The 20,946-nt window shown below is 37.6% G+C and overlaps 1 protein-coding gene across 2 annotated transcripts in view; it reads left to right on the top strand.

Moving 5' to 3' along the window:
- Nucleotides 1-19,774, top strand: part of gripap1 (GRIP1 associated protein 1) — a 63,247-nt gene extending 43,473 nt beyond the window's left edge. For both annotated transcript variants that reach the window (XM_016440123.1, XM_016440122.1), the window contains 2 exons: nucleotides 11,168-11,337; nucleotides 18,218-19,774. In XM_016440123.1, the coding sequence (XP_016295609.1) occupies nucleotides 11,168-11,337; nucleotides 18,218-18,298 (251 nt within the window). In that variant the 3' untranslated portion in view covers nucleotides 18,299-19,774. The remainder of the gene's footprint in view (nucleotides 1-11,167; nucleotides 11,338-18,217) is intronic.
- The last annotated feature ends 1,172 nt before the right edge of the window (nucleotides 19,775-20,946 follow it).

Below are 20,946 nucleotides of genomic sequence, written 5' to 3'. Positions count from 1 at the left end.
ACTGCCGATCAATCATCCCAAAGCGATTATCGGCCGATAGTGATCGGTAGCCGATCAATCGGAGCGCCCCTAATTTTAACATTTCAAGTTTTATAAATTACTATTAGCCAGTGTATTATGAACAAACACGAATTTGCAAAAAAATCATGTTTATAAATGAAAATTAATCTTATTGTAAAGTGTTACCATCCACCCATCTGCAGTCCATTATGACGGTTGTCAAGGTTTCTTGTACTGCAGTGTCACATGACTGATTTCCACCTTCTCTATGACCATTTTGAATTAAATGGGCTGTTGTTGCACCTTTAAGACTTTGTATTAGACTTGCTGCGATAGACGGTGTTTTCGGTTATACTGGTGTTAAGCCGCAACACCGGTTACGTCATTTGCCTACCGCGGCACCGCCCCCCACCGTCGTTTTGATTTTTTATAGTAACAAAAATCATTTAGCCTAGTTCAGTTAGAGGACAGACACTTTTAAAAACTAAATGCTCAATGCAGCGTGCCGAACCGTGCGCGAACAACTTTATTTATCCAGTGAGGAGAGTGAGTTGAGCTGACTGACAAGAGTGAGGTGAGAAAGACAAGACATTTAGAAAGAAAATGCAAAGGCGCCTGTTTGGCAATATTTTAGATTTTGACAAGCCTATTGACTGGAAGTTTTTTTTAAACATTTTATTTTACATCAAGGTGTAGGCCTACTGTATATGCCGTGCCTCCAAGCTTTCTTATTCGTTTTGCTAATAAACGTTCTATGTTTCTTATTTATTTGGTTCCACAGTGTTTGCTGATTTTCAGTTTGATATACCTATTTAAACTTTGTGTAGCCTAAGTAATTTGTTATTTTATTTAGGCATATATGGTGTATTTTTATTTGTTTTGTTAATAAAAGTTCTATGAGTTTGATGTTGTTGTTGCTTGAATTGAATCAACGCCGAATTGCCGCTAATTTGAAAGTGAAAGTAAAAACAGTGCTTTTTCAAGCAATTTGAAAGCCAAGAAATCTGAGGAAAAGAGGGAAAACTCAAACAAACAACTGCATAACGCCGAATTGCGGCAATTCAATTGCCGCTAATTTCAAAGTGAAAGTAAAATGCGCATGGCACTTTTACAAGCCATTTGAAAGTGAAGAAAAGAGGGAAACTCAAATGAACTAACAACCCCCACCCAACCCCAACGGTGATGACGGTATTACCGGTGTTGTCACATGTCGATTAACCGGTGGGAAAATTTCCTCACCGTCACAACCCTACTTTGTATTTGTAAATTACATCTGATTGAATAACCGGAGTAGTTCATACCATTTTTCTGCAGCCCGAGCGAAGTAGCTGAATACTAAGGTGGGTCGAATTGTAAATGAGCTTGAGGTTGTGACATCATAGCCATGACGATTTCTGAGCTAAACAGGCAGAATCTTAATTAAGCTACTGGTCTATCTCAGTTTCTTAATGGGCAAATGCATAATATACATATTAGCTTGCAGCTTATCTGTATCCTGCAATCCTTTTTTTGCCTCATTTAAAGCAAGGCTTCTCTTGTGTTTCCCTAGGAACGGAGTGGAGGTAATGTTGCGTCTTCCTGTCTTTCCCCCCATGTGTTTTCCTGTTTTAATTTCATGACTGACTGATTTAACATTTAATGGCAGCCTAGATTCCATTAAGGCTGGTGTCGTCTAATTGTAAATATTGTGCTATAAAAGTTTAAGATCTCTGCTCCTTTGGGGTGTCGGGAGAGCTTACAAAACAAGCGTGTTCATGTAAAGACACTTTTTTGCCCATTACTGATATCCGTAGAGAGGTGAAGGTTGAGAAGATTGTTTGGTAACAATGTTATAGTATTAAAATTGATATAAACTGAAAGAATGTGACGTATGTGCCCATATTCCATTTATACTATTCATCGCAGCCCAATTTGATTTTTAATGTGGCAGCAAGTCTCCTGTTTAACCGTTTCCATCTGGTTCAGGTCTAACCAGGATAGTCTTTCTGAATAACATTGGAAACGATCCTTCATCTCCTACAATAATTGAGGATAGACTCGGGGAGATGTAAAAATGGGGAGGTGGAGACTCCATAGAAAAATGAAGAAAGGATGCAGAAGGTAGCAGCACTAGATGAGAGCTGACATTAGCTGGATGTAAATGATTCAGAATGCCGACATGCCTCAGTGAACCCAACACTCATCCTCAATAATGCAGCAGAAAGACTGAGCACCCCTCTTGTCTCCTCTCCTCCGTCCTCTCTCCCCTCCCTCTATTTTATCCTTACACCAGTGCGGCTTGCCGCAAATTCATGCCAGTGATATAACAAATGAAACAGTGCAACATTTTATCTCAGACGTAGCCTTTTGAGTCAGTAGCGGTTTCCGTTGTCACCAATGTGTTGAGGAAATGGCAAGTCAGGAAGCACCTCAGATAAGCCAGATGTATGCCACCTTGGGGGTATTGTTGACCCTTCACTTGCCAGAACTTTCTGCAGTATTCCTCCCTTCCAAGTGGGGATTGTATAGAAGGTGCTGCAGATTGTAAGAGCTACACAAGAGTTATCCCAGATGTCTGGCTTGCGACATTGCATCAGTCCCACGAACCCCAGGATAATTCCGTATTCGTCAAGACAAATCCTGAAAATTGCAACCATTAAGCAGCAGTGGGCAAATGCATATGAATGTTTCAGTCAGTAACCATTTCAGTTGTTGCCAGTTTGTTGAGGAAATGTCAAGTCAGGAAGCGGCTCATATGTATGCCACCTTGGGGGTATTGTTGACCCTTCACTTGCCAGATCTTTCCGCAACATTCTTTCCGTCAAAGTGGGGATTGCATAGAAGGTTCTGCGGATTGTAAAAGACACAACAGTTTTCCCAAACGTTTGGCCTGTGACATTACGCAAATCAGTCCCACGACTCATATTCAGGGTATTTCAGGGCACATGCTCCTGGCAAAGCAACCCTAGGATCATCCCGTGTTCGTTAGGACAAATGTTGAAAATGTCATCCGTTGAGCAGCGGTAGGCAATATGAATGTTTTTCTGCAGCACTCAGCACGTGTGTGATGTAAGACAGCTGTAGGATGGTTTATTTGCGCAGCCTCCACTAACCAGCCATTCAGCAACATGCCGCAGTCATGTGTGCATAGCCTTCGCTCCGCCTAAGTGCTGCTGGAAGAAGTCAGCTGGGGTGAGACACCACTGCAGTCTGGAAACCCTCTGCCTGCCTACTTGCACCCTGTTTTAGGCCTCTACCGAAGCGTGAAGTAAGCTAACCTCTCAGTGTACTCCGGCTTCTTCCTGCTGCGTCATTTAAAGGAAGAAACTATCCTTATCGTGTGCCCTATAGCTCCAGAACCCACTGAGATAATGGGAGTGAATGTGAGTCACAGCAGAATTATTTTTCTTCCCTCTACAAGCAAATTTGGTCCACTTTAGAGCGAATTACACCACCGGGAGTGGGTGCTAATGGGCACTCTGCTTGCCGAGGTTGCAAGAACAAATATGTGAAGAACAGATCATCGATAACCACACAGATCCCTCGAAAGAAGGGGTCACATCTGTAACTGGGAATAACACATGGCTGCAAACAGGAAGGATCCTTGTTGTCGAGATGAAATTGCCTGTTCGCCCCCTGGCAAAGGTTTCAGTTAAGTGCCGTGTCTCCAGTGAGAGATGGCTGAGAGGTTGCAGCCACTGTGCAGGATCTGCCAGTTTGACTGATTCAAGACTGCTGACTCCTGCACCGGCCTGAGGAGATTCCCAATGAGGCTTGCTAAGAAGTGGCCAGCATTTCTGTGGGATTCACATGGTAATTGTATGCTTGCTGTTATCTTGCATTGGTGCTTCAAAGCCTGAAGAGGACATTCTTCAAGGTCAAGCTCTGGTTGGTGTGATATTCCATTGTAACTATGTTCACTTATCTTTTTCTTCGCTCTAAATCCACTATTAACCAGAGTTGTGCAGAATTCAGAATTGAAGAACTGCCCGAAGCGTGAATCCATATTTAGAAAGGCACGGAAAAACAAACGGAAAACAAATAACGATTGCTACATTGACTGTTACATTGCAGTACATAAAATTTCACTTACCACATAAACAGAGTAAGGGGAGATGACTGAGGACGATGGCGAATGATTTGCAGATCCTGAGCACCACTGACAAACATCTAATCTTGTAAAATGTGCGCTACTGCCGCTCCATAGTATAAACAGAGTGATCGCGTGAAACTAAAAAGCGATCGTGTATTCAAAAGCAGTTTCAATGCCAGGCATAATAGCGGCTCCCTGATGCCCGCAATTTATATACAGTATAATTGCCCAATGATATAACTGCGATAGAAAATACTAAAATACATATTTTCCTCCCATCTTGTATTTATTCCCTTTAGGGGTTCCGTATTACACATCATTTTCTTTCGGAACACGGGACGCGGGGGAGGGGGGTTATGGGGATTGCAATGCCTGCTCATCATCGTGATGTCTGTCAGCCATCGGCGGTGGACGATGGCATCGTCTATCGGCCCAACCCTAGTTGTTCATCTTCGGAACACAAATTAAGATATTTTTGATGAAATCCGAGAGCTTTCTGACCCTGCATAGTCGTGAACGCATCAAAGACTGACACAGAAGAGAAGAAATTGTTGAATAAAGCCATTATTTTTGTTTTCTTAGTACACAAAAAGTATTCTTGTAGCTTCATAAAATTACGGTTGAACCACTGATGCCACATGGACTATTACAATAATGTCCTTACCACTATTAATTTAAGCGTGGTAGTTACGTTGCTGTCTATGGAGTGTCAGAAAGCTCTCGGATTTCATAAAAAATATCTTAATTTGTGTTCTGAAGATGAATGAAGGTTTTATGGGTTTGGAACGACATGAGGGTGAGTAATTAATGACAGAATTTCCATTTTTGGGTGAACTATCCCTTAAAATCTCATTTTGTTAAAAACAATTGTGAGAAAATTGTATCGTGCAACCAGTATTCTGAATCGTATAGCATTGTGAGTTGAGTGAATCGTTACATCCCTAATCCTTCAGTTTAATTTCAAGTCTTTAATTTAAAGTCTTTTTAAAGCTTTTTCCTAAATGGCTTCAACATTTAAAATTTGTCTTGTCCAATTCCGTTCAATTCTGACCATTATTTTCTTTTGAATTTAAGGTAATTTAAATTCTACTTTCCTACATTCAAAATTGATTGCTACCTAAATTAGCCATACTCAGTAACTGAATTGGAATTTAAAAGGCTTTTTCAATTCAATTCTTAATGTTACACAACCCTGTCAAGTCCCACTTCATTCTCTGCAGGTTTTGACCTCAGCACTGTTCTGACGTAGTCCAGCCGAGCGTGTGATCAGGGATCCCCTGAGTCATGAGTCAGGAACATCTGCGTGCCTTCAGTGTACCTTATATCCAGCATTTTCGTTTGCTTCCGTGACTTGGCTTCTTAGGTTCACATGCCCTACTGGTCTGTCTGCGAGAGCGCCTGGCACCATTCCACACCTTTGAAAGCCATCGGCCTGGCATTTTCCAGCCATTAGAACAGGGAGTCCTCTTTGTAAAAATCTCCTTTGTGGATTTATCAAAGTGTCTCCATAGAGTGCTCGCCCCCTACGCTCCAGCAAATTAGAATTAATGACACTGATCAATATAGAAGAAATACTGGTTACAGACAGGTGTGCATTTTTCCATTTGCAATGTCATTAGCACAAACATTGATGTAGCCATCGAAGGATTCGCTCGTCTTGTTCCCTAAAGAGTCAGATGCATTAACTTCAGCGCAAGTTATTCGTACTGGGAGGGAATTACGCCGTGGTGAAAGGAGACACTGCAACATCACAAGATGAAGCCTGTGTTTTCCCTACTGCAGATGTTAATAGAATTCTAATGAAGCAGTGCATTGGTTGTAATGGGCTATTTGGCTGCTATGCTAAGCAGTGGATGTTGGAAAAGGACACAGGACAAGTTTAGAAGAAAAAAAAAGGTTCAGTACTGCGACATGGAATTGCAAACTTTATGCATTCTCCTTTCCATTATGGTCACATCAGATATATTATAGTTATAATTTTAATTTTAATTTGTTTAGTTTAGTAATTTGTCCTTTCAATTTAGTGTAGTTTTTGTTATTTTTTATTTTATTTTTGTTTGTTTTCGAATTGTTTAGTATGTCGTTTTTGTTGTAGTATGTTAAGTTGTTGCGTTAACTGGTATCATTTAAAGCATTTAATGCCATGAAATATTTGGCTGCTATCCAGTGGCATTTTCTTGTTTTATGCAGGTGTGTTGTAACAAACTCTAGTTTTATAAGATACCATTTATAAACCTCTAAAATTAATTTGTGGCCATTTTATTATTAGTTTTTTATTTGTTGGGTTCAGGGTCATGGAAATATGTATCTTAAAGTTAATTTCATTAGTAATATTAATTTTTATTTACATTTTATTACTTTTATTATTTTTATTCAAAGATGTTTTCAAATAGTTTTTAAGCTACAAGTTTTCGTTAACCATAACTAGGGCCCTATGAAATCGGTTTTATTTTTTCCCAAATTCCATTTTATTTTTTTCCGAATTCCATTTCTGTTGTAATTTTTCTAGACTCTGTTTTTCTAGTTAAATTTAAATTTTGTTAATCAAAAAGCGTGTCTAATTAATTTCAATCATCAAACTTTCAATATTAAATGGCATTTTACATTACATTTTTAAGGCCCTATGAAATGTTAAATTTTTTTTTTTCTCAAATTCAGTTAGATTTTTTTATCAAACTCTGTTTCCATTAATTTTCTGGATTCCCTTTTAATGGTTGCGTTAAATTTTAATAATCAAAAGCATCTCTAATTAATAAAAAAAAAAAAGATTTTAACTTTAGGTTTCTGTTTGTATATATGATATGATGATAGTTTTTTTCAAACAAGAAACGGTAAAATGCTCATGTTTATGTGTTCATATACTCATATACAGGCAGCAGCATGCTTCAGTATGTGTGTAGTAAATAGTGTTTTGCAGCTTAATATTCACATACTTAACCAAACAAAATTTGTCAAATTCCGTGACATTCCGCGTTATACGGTAAATTGTTTTTATGACTGGATTCCACGTTTCCGTCCGTGTTTTCGGCATCACGGAAATCATAACACACAGCAATACTGTGTCCATTTGGCATTTTAAAGCTGGAAATATTCACCGACCATAGTGTTCAGCTAATGCTTCTGTGGTAAGCTGACAAAGTTAATTCTCTTATAGTCCAGAGACTGCGCTTTGCACCTTGTGGTGTTTACTGTCAGGCTTCAGGGGCGAGGCAAATGTTATTCATGGCCTTCAACGCTTAAAGCCATGCATTCAAAGGTTGAACAGGCCTCTGGGGGGTGAAGTTAACATCTCAATTAGCTATGGTGCGTCACGTTCTACTTCATTTTCGTGGCTCTGGGCTATGGCATCGGCTCACCGCGACCAGCAATGCTCGTGTGCTGCGCTAATGTTGAACACGTGTGAGGCTCTTCTGTTAGCCACACATATACGCTATTCTTGCGCCAATCTAATAAGGTTAAAGAGGCGTGAGATTGCTAGTGCTTAGCTTGATATACTGAGATGTAACAATGCATTAAGCTCCTCAGCTAACTGTGACATGGCCTGTCATGAGAACAGGTCACAGTCGCTTGAGCAACTTAATGTTTTAAAAATCCAGGTTACTGTGCACCACTTGATATGCATAATACTGTTCCTGAAACGTATATAATCGGTTCTTTTTCATTACTAAAGTGGCAGCTATAGCCAGGGAAATTAAACTTTTGAATTTTTTTATTGTATTTTTTAATTTATTTTATCTTTAGTTTCTTATTTCAGTTTAGTTTTTGCCATTTTTTTTTACTCAATTGCTTAGTTTTAGTTTTTCTTCGACAAAATTCTGCTCCTGTCCCCCTGCTTTTGGCATCATTGCAGTCTGAACCACTTACCATACAGCATAAATGTATTTTTTGTTATTTTTTTCTTTTCTTATACATTTTTATTTTATCTGTACAGCTTACAGCATTAATTGAAACTTTTTTTTTCTTATTTTACTTTTTTTGTTTTATAGATTTTATATTTCTTTTAAAATTGAAGGTTAAAGTTTAAAAATGCTTGTATGTTTGTACCTACTTAGTATTTGTACTAGGGGTGTCCCCGACTAAGGATTAATCGGAATTTTCGAATCTTGCTGATAGTCGACTGATAGTCGAATCATATGTTTGGGGGCGGGGCAAAATACATTACCAAGAGTCAAGTCAGACATTCGACGGTCATAAATACGTTAACACACAGGAAAAATGTGTAACGGATGCCTCGCAGATACAAACATAATGTGTTATGTTTTGATGATAGTCGACTGATAGTCGAATCATATGTTTGGGGGCGGGGCAAAATACATTACCAAGAGTCAAGTCAGACATTCAACGGTCATAAATACGTTAACACACAGGAAAAATGTGTAACGGATGCCTCGCAGATACAAACGGGGTAAATAATATTTTATGTTTTGATTAAAAGATAGTTAACATTAAACGTCAGCGAAACCCTAAGAATTCACAACATTTTTTTTACAATAGTGCTCTCATTATAAAGTTATGTATATGACAGTAGTTATTTTTGTTTTGAGCTGCGTGCGCTGAAGATGACCAGTAGAATGAAGCAGCAGGTTTTTAATCAATGGGATTTATCTCATCATTTAACTAGTATAGAATACACTTCGTTATTTATACAACATAACGTTAATATTACGACTTATAGGCTATCTGCACAAAATGCCCCAAATGCACATGAACGTGTCTGCGTGGCTCTGAATTAATTCCTTTTGTGGATGCGTTCTTCACGCAACAACGTGCAGAAACACAGCAACTAAACTCTAAAAATTCACAGCGTTTTATTATAATACTGTTCTCATTATAATTGTTATATATATGACAGTCCCAGTCATAGTTATTAATATTCTGCATTGTTGTTTGTCCTGCTCGCGCTGAAGAGATAATCACCGTAGTACTACAATGAAGCACTTTACTGCAGCGCAACTCAACCAAATGCATCTTATACGAGATAAGTAATATATACACGATATTTATAAACCAGCTGAAATGTTTTGAAATCATTTGTACCCTACCTGATCGAAAAAATCCAGTCTTTCATTCTGCCTGTGTCAGTTTGAGTCTTGCTAAAGATTTAAATCGCTGCCGCCAAGATGCTCCTCTGTCGGTCAAGGATTATGGAAAGTGAAACTTAAATCCAAAGGGGTGGTTGAATTTATTCACGCATGTTAAAATATTTATTTGAAGCTTCTTTCTTTTCAGATTCTTATTTACAGCATTATTTTAATAGGCTGTATATTAACTTATTGGGAGAAAACCAGTAGTTCTATGTGAAATCAGACATTTGAGCACCCCCTTATAGCCAAAATAGCATGATCATAACACCCTGTGAATATTTGACTGTGAGATTGGTAGTCAAATAAGGCTCCTCCTATCGAATCTTCGACTATTCAGGGTCACCCCTAATTTGTACTTTTGGTATTTGTACTCTTTAAAAAAAAGTAAATGCTGTTTAAGAAAAAGAAACATCTTTTATATTTTATATTAAAAGTATATTTGTTACTTCACATATTTATAGTTTATTTAGTTTAAGTAGTTGTTTTAATTTGAGTAAGTTGGTGTGTTAATTGATATCATATAAATAGCTGCGTTAAATTTCTTCACAATATATTCTGTCCCCAAAAAAATTAAATATATATATTTTTAATTATTATTTTGTTAATCTTGGAGTTAATTTTTAATTTATTATTTTTTACAGTTAAATTATTTTTATTTTAGTTAACAAAGATGTTTTCATTTAGTAACACTGACTATAACCCATTGTCTTTTTTACATAATAAAACATGCATTTGCCTACTGGAAACTACATTTAAACACAAAAGTAAATGCTGTTTAATAAATTTTTCAAATTTCATTCTAAAAGTATATTTGTTTCTTCAGATATTTATAATTTAGTTTTAGTATTTGTTTTTAGTAATTTTAGTAAGTTAGTGTGTTAAAATAGCTGCGTTAGAATTCTTTACAATATATTCTGTCCCCAAAAAATTAAATTATTATTATTTTTTTAAGTTAATTTTAGAGTCATAAAATGTATTTTATTTTCAGTTTTTATTTTATTTTAAATGTATTTATTTATTTGTTAAATTATTTAAATTTTAATTTAGTAGCACTAACTATAGCCCAATGTCTTTTTTTCCCATAATAAAACATGAATTTGCTTCCACAGAGATTTTATGGAAACTGCATTTAAACACCCGCAGGAAGTGGCACATTTCCCATGTGCTCCATCGTCAGACCACAGGTGTAAGAGGTTATTTGACAGCACCGTTTAGGGACACACTGCTGAGCTGACCTTGAATGTCTCCACTCACCCAGATGAAGTGAAAACCGAGAAAGAAGCATCCCGATCGAACGTATTGCTTTTGCCCTTGACACGCAGAGGCTGGCCAGCTCGATTCCCTGTCCTCCCTCAGAGGAAAAACTCCACTAAACTATCTGACAGTTCACCAGGAACCTGACAATATCTGGCTTTAAGCAGGCAAACCAGTACCTCAGCTCTTCTGCTCACTCGCCTCCATTAATCATCAATTAAGCAACATCTTTCATTTTTTAACACACCACCTTGTCCAGTTACAACCCCACACCAATGTCCCCTGCTTACGGTCACTTCCGTGGTTGTGTGTTACTGTCATGAACCCTGTCAACAGACCTTGTCAGTGCTTCCTTTAACTTGACTCCATCCTTACTGTCAGTCTCTCTACCTCAACCAGGGTTTGAATTTCCTGAAAGCTAGAATTCATTCTCGGCAGCTCGTGAATGTGCAGCGTTGTTTATTTGCCAGCTTTAAGACTTGCACGGCTTTTCGTCAAACCTGGAAAACGGATGATTGCACTCGAGGTGCTCGTTAATGTTGTGGCGTGCGAGGCGAGAGCCGTTTCGAAATGCTTACCTCCAAACGCAAGCACTCTGTATTCACTCAGCAGACACTTATGGCCCCCTGATAGAGATCATCTTTATTCATGCATGTTGAGGCATTACTGGGGAAAACATGGTTAAAAAGCACAGGCCGGAGTGATAGAATGTTTGCCGTCTCTAAAATTGCACCTTTTTCCTCTCTCTTTCTCTCAGATGTATCCGGAGGAGGTGCGGTGGCCCATGGTGCTCAGGGTGAACGGGGAGGTTTGAGTTCTGTGCTGAGGGACTTGGTAAAACCTGGAGACGAGAACCTGCGTGAGATGAACAAAAAGCTGCAGAACATGCTGGAAGAGCAACTGACAAAGAACATGCACCTACAGAAGGTAAAGAGAAGGAAGGCCAGCCGTTTGGGGTGGGAAAGACAGGCTTTTATGATCAAGGTCAGTTTAGGTTGGATATAAAACCTTCTTTTGAAAGGCGATTTGAGGCCCACACAGAATCTGTGCCTATAGACCTACAAGAAAGCTCAGTAGATATCAGAATTTGTACATTACAGCAAAATAAAAACAAAATCTGCTCCTGTCTGGCTATATATTTTTAAAGTTTTCCTTATCATTGCAGGGCTTCCAAGACAGCACTCTTGTCATTTGTACACTTGTAAAATTTTTCACTTGTAATTTCTCTCCTTTTTATATTTTTTATGTTCTGCAATTAAGTTATACAACATTTTATTTTGTTTTATTTATTTGGTTTTGTTTTTATTTATTTTTTCATTTAATTATTTTGTTTTATAGACCTTTATATTTCTTTTGAAATGTAAGGTTAAAGTTTAATGGAAATATATAAAATAAGACTAGAATAATATAGTCTCATGCTCACCAAGGCTGCATTTATTCAATAAAAATACAGTACAAAATGGCAATATTGTGAAATAATATTACAATATAAAGGAATTATTTTCCAATTTAATATTTTAAAATGTAATTTCTCTCACTTTTATTTATTTTATTTTTATTTTTTATTTTGTGCAATTAAGTCAGCCTGAACCACTTAACATGAAGTGTCCATTTAAAGTTTTACAATTATTTTATTTTATTGTTTTATAGTCTTTCTTTTCAAATTTAAGGTTAAAGTTGAAAATAATTGTATATTTGTACCTACTTGCTGTTCTCACTTTTTGTATCTGCAATTTTAAAAGGCAAATGCTGTTTAAGCAAAGTATCAAATTGAAATACTTTGTTGCAATACTCCTTTTTACACATTCTGCAGAAATCTACACAAAGTGCAAGTGCAAAAAAAGTACAGATTTCAAGTGGGTTCTATTAGCAATGACCAAGTTCCTTGGCATATCTTTAATTTGAAAAAAAGTGAGACTTGCATTTGATGCTTCATGGGGAATAAAGAGCTAAACCGTGTTGAGCAATGACTCATTCAGGTGAGTAGAGGTGAAGTGACCATGAGTTTTCCACCTGCTAGAGAAAAGGTGACTGCAGTCGCTCTGACAGCGTGATTAGCAGACTGTGTGATCACACGTTTGTGTGTGTGTGTGTGTGTGTGTGTAGGTGGCTTGCTGTCATACGGTCCTGAGACTCCACTGAGAGGTCTTATTCATCAGCAAGCAGAGGGTGGGCATGTTGTTAAATGCTAAAACGTTTCTAGGAGCAGGAATAGAAAGTGCACGTCAGGCAGCCTACAGGGTGATGCGTTTGATGGGATTACACCATCACACAGATTGACTAATGACAATTAACCTCTCACACCCCTCTTGATATTTCCAGAGCCGCACATAGTTAATGGCTGGTTTGTTCCTGTAGTGAAGCCATGTGTTGGTTTGTTTGAATTATATTAAAAATGAATATGTGCTGTAATATTATAGTCTCTTATGCGCACCAAGCTGCATTTATTTGATAAAAAAAAACACAGTAAAAACAGTCATACTGTGAAATATTATTAATTATTTTCTATTTGAATACATTTTAAAATATAATTATTCCTGTGGTGGCAAAGCTGAATTTTCAGCATCATTACTTCAGTCTTCAGTATCACAATACTTCAGAAATCATTGCGATGATCTGCTGCTCAATTATTATAAATTATTATTGCTGCTCATTAATAATGCTTCTTATTATGATCAATACTACTTAATATTTTTGTAGAAACTGATACCTTTTTTCAGAATTCTTTGATGAATAAAAAATAAAAAACAGCATTTATTTGAAATAGACATCTTTTATAACATTATAAATGTCTTTACTGTCACTTTTGACCAATTTATTGCATTAACAAAGAAATAATAATAATCAGCATGTTAGAATGATTTTTTTTTGAAGTATCATATGACACTGAAAACTAAAGAAATGTCTGCTGAAAATTCAGCTTTGCCATCTTTGGATAAAAGCGTCTGCTAAAATGCATACATGTATTGTATATATCACAATGTGCTTATTTTTGGCTGGAAACTAAACCCAAAAATGTCTTAAAGATTACATAAACAATATAGTAAAGTCTATTTTTGTATAATCCAGTGATTTAAATAAATAACAAATGAAAGGGACTTCATTTTATTCTTCTCGGTTTAAATGGAACTGGATGGATACAAACCAGAAGACTATTCATATCAAATGAATAAGTCTGGAATCGGTGCAAAAACAGCGGCTTCACGTTATGTAAGTCTTGAGTTAAAAACAAAAGACTCGCAACAGTAATACATTATACATTTGATTGGATGAGCCACGTTCAGAGACGTTATATGCACACCTGCCACTTCACATTCGTTACATTCTTTATTAATGCACCAATGTGTGATGCATGGTGCTCTGTTTTGTGAATCCGAATAAAATCCTTACTGAGGGGGCGTTTGAGCCGATGTGAGGCCCGGAGACAGTCTGGATGTTGGAGGAGCGCATCTTGTGTCTCTGTGTGTGTGTGTGTGTGTGTGTGTGTTCGTGCCCAGGGGGAGTTGTAGGTTACAAAAACACACTGCCGTAACCTTGGCAGAGACAAATGATGCAAACTAAGACCAAGATGGAGTGACGATCCCTCTGCAAAGCTTGGCCATAACTAAGAACAGAAAGTCTCCTGCAACACAAACCTTTCTAAATCGATTCACAAACATCTTGGGAAGCTTATGAAGGATGTAGTCTGGTCAACCTTAGCACTGGTTATGTTTGCAGTTTGACTCTTAAAAATGGATAGTTCCAACTTTAAAATCAGTTTGGTTGAAGCTGTAATATGCACCCACCTGTAAGCACTCAAACTCAGCTCTAGTTGGAAGAGGAATAGTTTTATTTGATTATTATCATTACTAAATGTAGTTATTTCATAGTGGTGCTTCATAGCTAAAAGCCTTAACAATATATATCATGATGATAATTTAATTTTTAGCCATCTTCATGCTTTGGATTACATGCACTTAACAGTAAACGTGTTGAATGCTGCAGCTTGTGTTGTTGTGGATGGTGTTCGATACAGAAACGCAGTGGAAAACGATCCTGCAGGCTACTGCAGCAGTGAGCGCCCGTGATGCGTCTAGCTCGTTAACAGCCGATTAAGCATTCGTTTTTCCTGCAGACAAGATGAGAAAAATCTGGAGATGCTTAAAATCCAATGAGCACGATCTACAGCATTCTACAAAGCTTCCTGTTTTTCTCTCTGTATATGTCCTTCTCTCTGTCTCTCACAGTGCTCATCACACCATCAAAACCCTTGTAAAGTGCTTTTGAAGTTTATATCACACTGATGCCACTTTACAAGTCAGACAAATGACACCAAGATACATTTGTCCCAGGTTTCAGTTGCATAAACATAGCCCCTTTTAAAGGGGTCATATGATGCGATTTCAAGTTTTCCTTTCTCTTTGGAGTGTTACAAGCTGATTGTGCATAGATAAGATCCCTGAAGTTGCAAAGACTAAAGTCTCAAAACCAAAGAGATATTCTTTATCAAAGTTAAGACTCTGCCACACCCCCCTAAAACGGCTCGTTCTAACACGCCCCCACATATCTAGGTCACTATGTTGGAATATTTGCATAATGCGCCCAAGCAAGGCAAATACTACACCTGTCTTAAAATCCACAAGGAACTGCTCCCATCCAGAAAAGATATATTCCTGTGTGCCATATACATCCCGCCATCAGAGTCCCCCTACTACAGTGAAGACGTTCTCCACATTAGAAGACGAGACAAGCCACTTCCAGGCTCAGGGAAACGTGCTCATCTGCGGAGACCTGAACGCAAGAACAGGACTACAGCCGGACTTCACCGACGCACGGGGAGCAAATATATCAACAACAAACTAATTTCTATTATTAACACATTCTCCCATATCCACAGAAATAACCATGATGCTATAGTAAATAAGAATGGAAAAGTCCTCCTGCAGCTCTGTCGAAGCCTGGGTCTGTATATCATCAACGGTAGGTTACGAGGAGACACTTTAGGGAGATTCACATTTTGCTCACCTCTGGGGAATAGCACAGTTGATTATATGATAACAGACATAGATCCTTCATCTCTCAGATCATTCACTGTTAGAGAACTAACCCCTCTGTCTGATCACAGTCAAATCACTGTGCATCTCAAAAAGACAGAAAATAGCATTAACACAAAGCCCAGTAAGCTGTACAACATCAGAAAGCCATACAGATGGGCTGAAAACAGCGCTGAAGAATATGAAAAAAAAAATGCTTTTACTTGTTTTGTTTTGTTCAATGTTTGAGGAGCTGCAGCGTACGTACAGCAGACATCTGTTAGAGAAAAAAGGAGGAGGATATTAAAAACAAAGTTTATCCGTTTTTACCGAGGCGATTTAAGGTAAGTTAAGTTGTAAACACCACATCTGCGCTTGTGTGTATATCTGCCGGTGCCGGCATTTTTCAAATTAACAACGGTTGTTCACGGCAACGCAAAGAATTGTGAGTTATCTGTAGCAGCGAAGGATACACCTCATGCATCCTCCGAATTCCTGTGAAAGAAGGTCGCATTCGTAGGTCGCTTTCGGAGTGTCCTACTTGCTTTTCTGAAATGAGACAGCCTCAATGACGTATGCAGCCTTCGAATGCGACCTCCGGAGGGCGCAGCCTTCTAAATGAGACAGCTTATGTCTTATGAGCTAGTTTGATTAAATTAGCAGTTAGCTAAGAGGTAATCAGTCTTATTTTTCGGATTCAAATTGGGCCAATCAACCTTTTTGACTTTAAAAAGTTATGAGCAGTATTGAGGAAAACAAGTTAGATGACTAACTTTTAAGACTAGTCTTAGCAGTTTATGCAACCAGCCTGATAATTTTAAAAGGCTTAAAGTCATGATATAAGTGAGTGACATTATAAAACGGATAGTTCCGGCCGCATTTGAAGCTGTTGTAAATTACTCTACAAACATACACTTTGTTTACTTTGTGTGTTGCTTGGCAACCACTTTGTTGCAACCACAGTTGTTTCTGAGGAACTACATTGTTTGGTGGAAGAATACTGTTTTTATTAATATCTGTTTTATTTTGTGAAACCTAACTACGTATTTGGAATAACCGTTTTAGCATAAAACATGCTTTATTTTCTTTAGTTTTTTGGGGTGTAATAAAGCAATAAACCCCGTGAAGCCGTGGTTTACAGTGAATTTATAACAGCTAAAGGCCAATTCACACCACACCGACAAACGCCGACAAACGCCAACAGACTAGTCTGTCGGAGTTTGTTGGATCAGTGTGTTACCCCTGTCGGCGTTTGTTGGCGTTGGTCGGAGTTGGTTTTAACCCGACTGAACATGTTTAATCGGCATTTCTTGGGTCGTGGAATGTCTGAGCAGTGTGATATGATTTTCCAACAAACGACAACAAACTCTGACGTAATCTGACCTGGCCACGAACCGTTGCCATGACAATGAGGCAAGACTAAAGGGGTAACACACTGATCCAACAAACTCCGACAGACTAGTCTGTTGGCGTTTGTCGGCGTTTGTCGGTGCGGTGTGAATTGGCCTTAAGGGGGTTACCGCCCCTTATCTGTTATAATTTCACTGTAAACCACGGCTTCTTGGGGCTTATTGCTTTATTACACCCCCAAAAACTAAAGAAAATAAAGCATGTTTTTTGAAACATAATTTTTAAAAAATAAACATTTTCATGACAGTTATTCACCCAACCACAGCCTAGTTTTAATTTGTATTGCCTCATTTTCATTTTATTAGACTTTTTAAAATAATTTTCAATAATCTCAGTGATTATTATCATTAGGTTTTCATTACTGTAATACAGTATTTTTACAGTAACAAAATCTGCTTTGACAATTTTTTTTGCCAATTGCCATTAATATATTAAAGGGGTCATATGATGCAATTTCAATTTTTCCTTTCTACAGTATGTGGAAAATAATGTGTTTTTTTTAACTTTAAACCGCATAAACACATTTCAATACACCAAATACACAAAATAATGTTCTTTTTAGCAGCATAATATATTCAAAATGTTTATTATCATTAGATTGTCATTGCCAAAATACAGTATTTTTACAGCAATACAGTTTTTACAATTTAAGTTTTTTATTTAAATTTACATAAAGCAGTGCAACATGCTACTATGATGTATAAATATTTTTAATTTTTTTCAGTATTGTAATGAGAATTGCTGAGGATGTGCATAATTTCAGTTAAAAAATATTAAGTTTTAACTTAACTTAATTAAATAAGTTTTATTTTAAACTAAATATACTGTATCATTTTAGATGTATTATACTTTATATAATTGAGATATATTTTTAATAATGTTATTAAAAATTTGGCACACTTTTGCAGAGCAAACTATCAATGGGGAAGCCATAACTACAGACCAAAATGGCCACTGTCTACTGTTGTGGACTTTGGACGTCTTTTTCTAATCCAGCGAGCAACCACCTCATGAATATTTACTGGCAGTTGGGGCCACCAGCCCAGAAACAAACAGCCCACTTAATATTTGATGGCTTTTTTGCTTTAGAGTGAGCACACGGTGCATGCAACGCTGCCTCTGCTGTTGTGTGTGTGAGCGTGTGTTTGTTTAAGAGAATGAGAGCATAATACCATGTGAGATTGCAGCTGAACTCGGGCCTGACTGCCTAATGGGTCCTTCGTACCCACATATTCGGCAGGATATTCTGGGTTGCTTTCAACTATGTGTAAAGCTTAGCAGGAGGGATGAACTGTAAATAAACATTTACAGTATGCAACTACCACATATTTTCAATAGTGTACTCTTCATTAGAATCACGTTTAAATTCTTGGTTTGTCTTGCAGGATCTGGAAGTTTTGTCTCAGGAGATCGTGCGTTTGAGTAAAGACGCCACCCCTGCGGAAAACTCCAAAGCCACGGGATAAAACCGGACGCCGTCCACCTGATGATTCAGTACTCTACTCTTTCTCTTTCTCTCATCTTTTCACGGCTACCAGGAGGAAACTACATCCATCAACATCGTACAAAGACCTCCAGCAATCTCAGATGTACCAGGAGCACAGAGGGTCAAAACAGATCAAGTCCATCTGTGATTTACATACTACTGAATGTAACGTAACACTTTATATGTTTGTCTGGGACGGGAAAGTACTGTTAGAAAAGGGTCCGTCGAGCAAACCCTGGCGGCTTGACATCCGTGAGTGCTCGGGACAGTGGCACAGCGTCGGTGGTCCAAACAGGACCGTTCTACCCACCACTAATTCCCCCGTTCAGGAAAGCGTGTGTCTAACGTTGGCGTCCTCAAACTGCGCTCATTGTTGTATTGCCTGTTTTGTATATTTGATTCGCTAAAGACACTTACTGTATGTGTATATGGGGCGTATTTATTCGTGCCAGAAAATCCAAATATCATCATGTCTACATCTTTACAGTATGCTGCTCGTATCTGAAAGAAACTGGCTAAAATCTCAAGTTCTGCACTTCGTTATATTAAAAAAAAAATTCAGGAAGTTTTCCAGCGAGAGCAAAAGAGCATGCATTTAATTGCTGCGATAATTATCGGAGCATTTTTGTGGGGCGCTCAAAATGTTCCCGTGAAGGAAAGCAGCTCCCTGGACTCCCCTCGTTAAGCAGCAATCTCTCCGCAGCTTAACGACTCAATTTGACACCTCTCTGTCTGTCTCGGAACTGATGGCGCTGTTGGGGAACGGACCAATTTCTCCCAGCGCACTCTTGACTCCCATGAGAATCTAGCCGCCTGTTTTAGTTTGTAACACCAGTTTGTTTTGTGCACGTCAACGCCCTATCGTTTTTTTGTGAATGTTGCGACATGATTCTGCTTTTATGCATTCCGTTTTTGCGAACATTTTAAATTCTGATGCACACAGAAATATTTTATTTGGAGAGTGTAACGTTAATTTAATCGTTGGTCCTCAAACTCCATGTTTTGGATCTATTGTGTCTTGATTTTTCCAATCGTTTACCAACGAACAACAGCTCTTAGTCAGAAAAGACGCCATTTCATTTAACGCAAATGAAAGCTCATCATTGAGTTGGCGAAATATCAGCCTCTTTTTCATTCATGTCAAATTGAATATGGCACATGCTCCATTGATCATTTTAGGTGCAATGAATATTGACCAATTATTTGCTTAGTTCGCTCTGATTGCACAACAGAACATAGTAGATTGAACATTTCACGTGACATTATGGATTTAGTGTCCACCTTATTCCTCAACGGTTCTGTATTAATTTAGAGATATATATGTATATTCACCTTGGCAAAATTATGTTTTATGATTTGTGAGATGTGAACGATTTGCAGATCTTTGCAATGCTTTAAGCTTTATTAACGGTTTGTTTCCATGTTCTTGGCACATGAGCGTGACGTTCGTGCATGGTGCGTTAAATGCCTGTCAAATCCCTGTCTCTGGCTTCTTAAGGAAATCCTGACGGTATGCTTTTCCATATTCCTTTCGTTTATACCATACAGTAGGAAAATTCTGAAGAAATTCTTTCATTTCCACAATTGAGGAAACTGACAGATCGATTCACTTGGATGATTGCACTCAAAAAAATAAAGGATGTTTGCCTTTGAAGCTCAGAGGCATTTAATTATTTTAATCTAATATCTGGCAAACAAGCTCTTCTTTAATTAAGATCATCTTTTAATCATCACTAACTACATGTAAGCAGATTCTATTATTAAGGTCTGATCTCCCACTACATCTTTACGGCTAATATTTATTTATGTGCATTTCATTGTCATGTTCAGACTTCCATAACTTGCAGTGATAATAAAGGATGACTGGGAAAAAAAACAGTGTCTGAGTGTCAGACTTCCTATGATTTGTTTACAATGTATATTTTATGCATTTGACAGATGCTTTTTATTGTATACTTTTTTGTATCAGCACAGGTGTGCCCTGGGAGTCAAACCAATGACATGCTGTACCAGTTGAGCTAGAGGAACCACAATTCGTACATCACAAAGGTTTTTCTTTCTTGAAATTTAGTGGTTTTATTTAAGAGTAGTGCATTACATTTGATTCAAAATAAAGGTTCCAAGAGGGGGTTTTCACAGTGATGCCAATGAAGAACATTTCAATGAGCAACTCTTAAAAGAACCATTTTTTTCTTTGTGTCATGAACATTATAATAATGTAAAGAACCTTTTTGCACTGTAAAGAACCTTTTGTGCAATCAAAAGATTCATTGGATGTTAAAGGATCTTAATGGAATCATCTATGCCAATAAAGAACCTTTATTTTTAAGAGTGTAGTTAATAGGTCAGTGAAAAATGAAAATTCTGTTATTTACTCACTGTCATGTTCCAAACCAATATGACTCATTTTCTTCTGTGGAACACAGACAAAAATATATAGAACACTGCTTTTATTCAATGACAGTCAACAGCATCCAAAAACAACTTTGGACCCCATTGACTTTCATTGTATGGACAAAGAAAACATTTATTTATTATACACAGAAGAAAGTCATTCAGGTTTGGAATGATAAATGCTGGTTTCTCCCCAGGTCTGTGGGCTAAACACACAAGCATCTTTTTTTCACT

The sequence above is a fragment of the Sinocyclocheilus anshuiensis genome, unplaced genomic scaffold (assembly GCF_001515605.1).
Source record: "Sinocyclocheilus anshuiensis isolate Anshui unplaced genomic scaffold, SAMN03320099.WGS_v1.1 scaffold71, whole genome shotgun sequence".
In the NCBI taxonomy this organism is placed as follows: domain Eukaryota; kingdom Metazoa; phylum Chordata; class Actinopteri; order Cypriniformes; family Cyprinidae; genus Sinocyclocheilus; species Sinocyclocheilus anshuiensis.
This window is presented reverse-complemented; position numbering and strand designations above follow the sequence as displayed.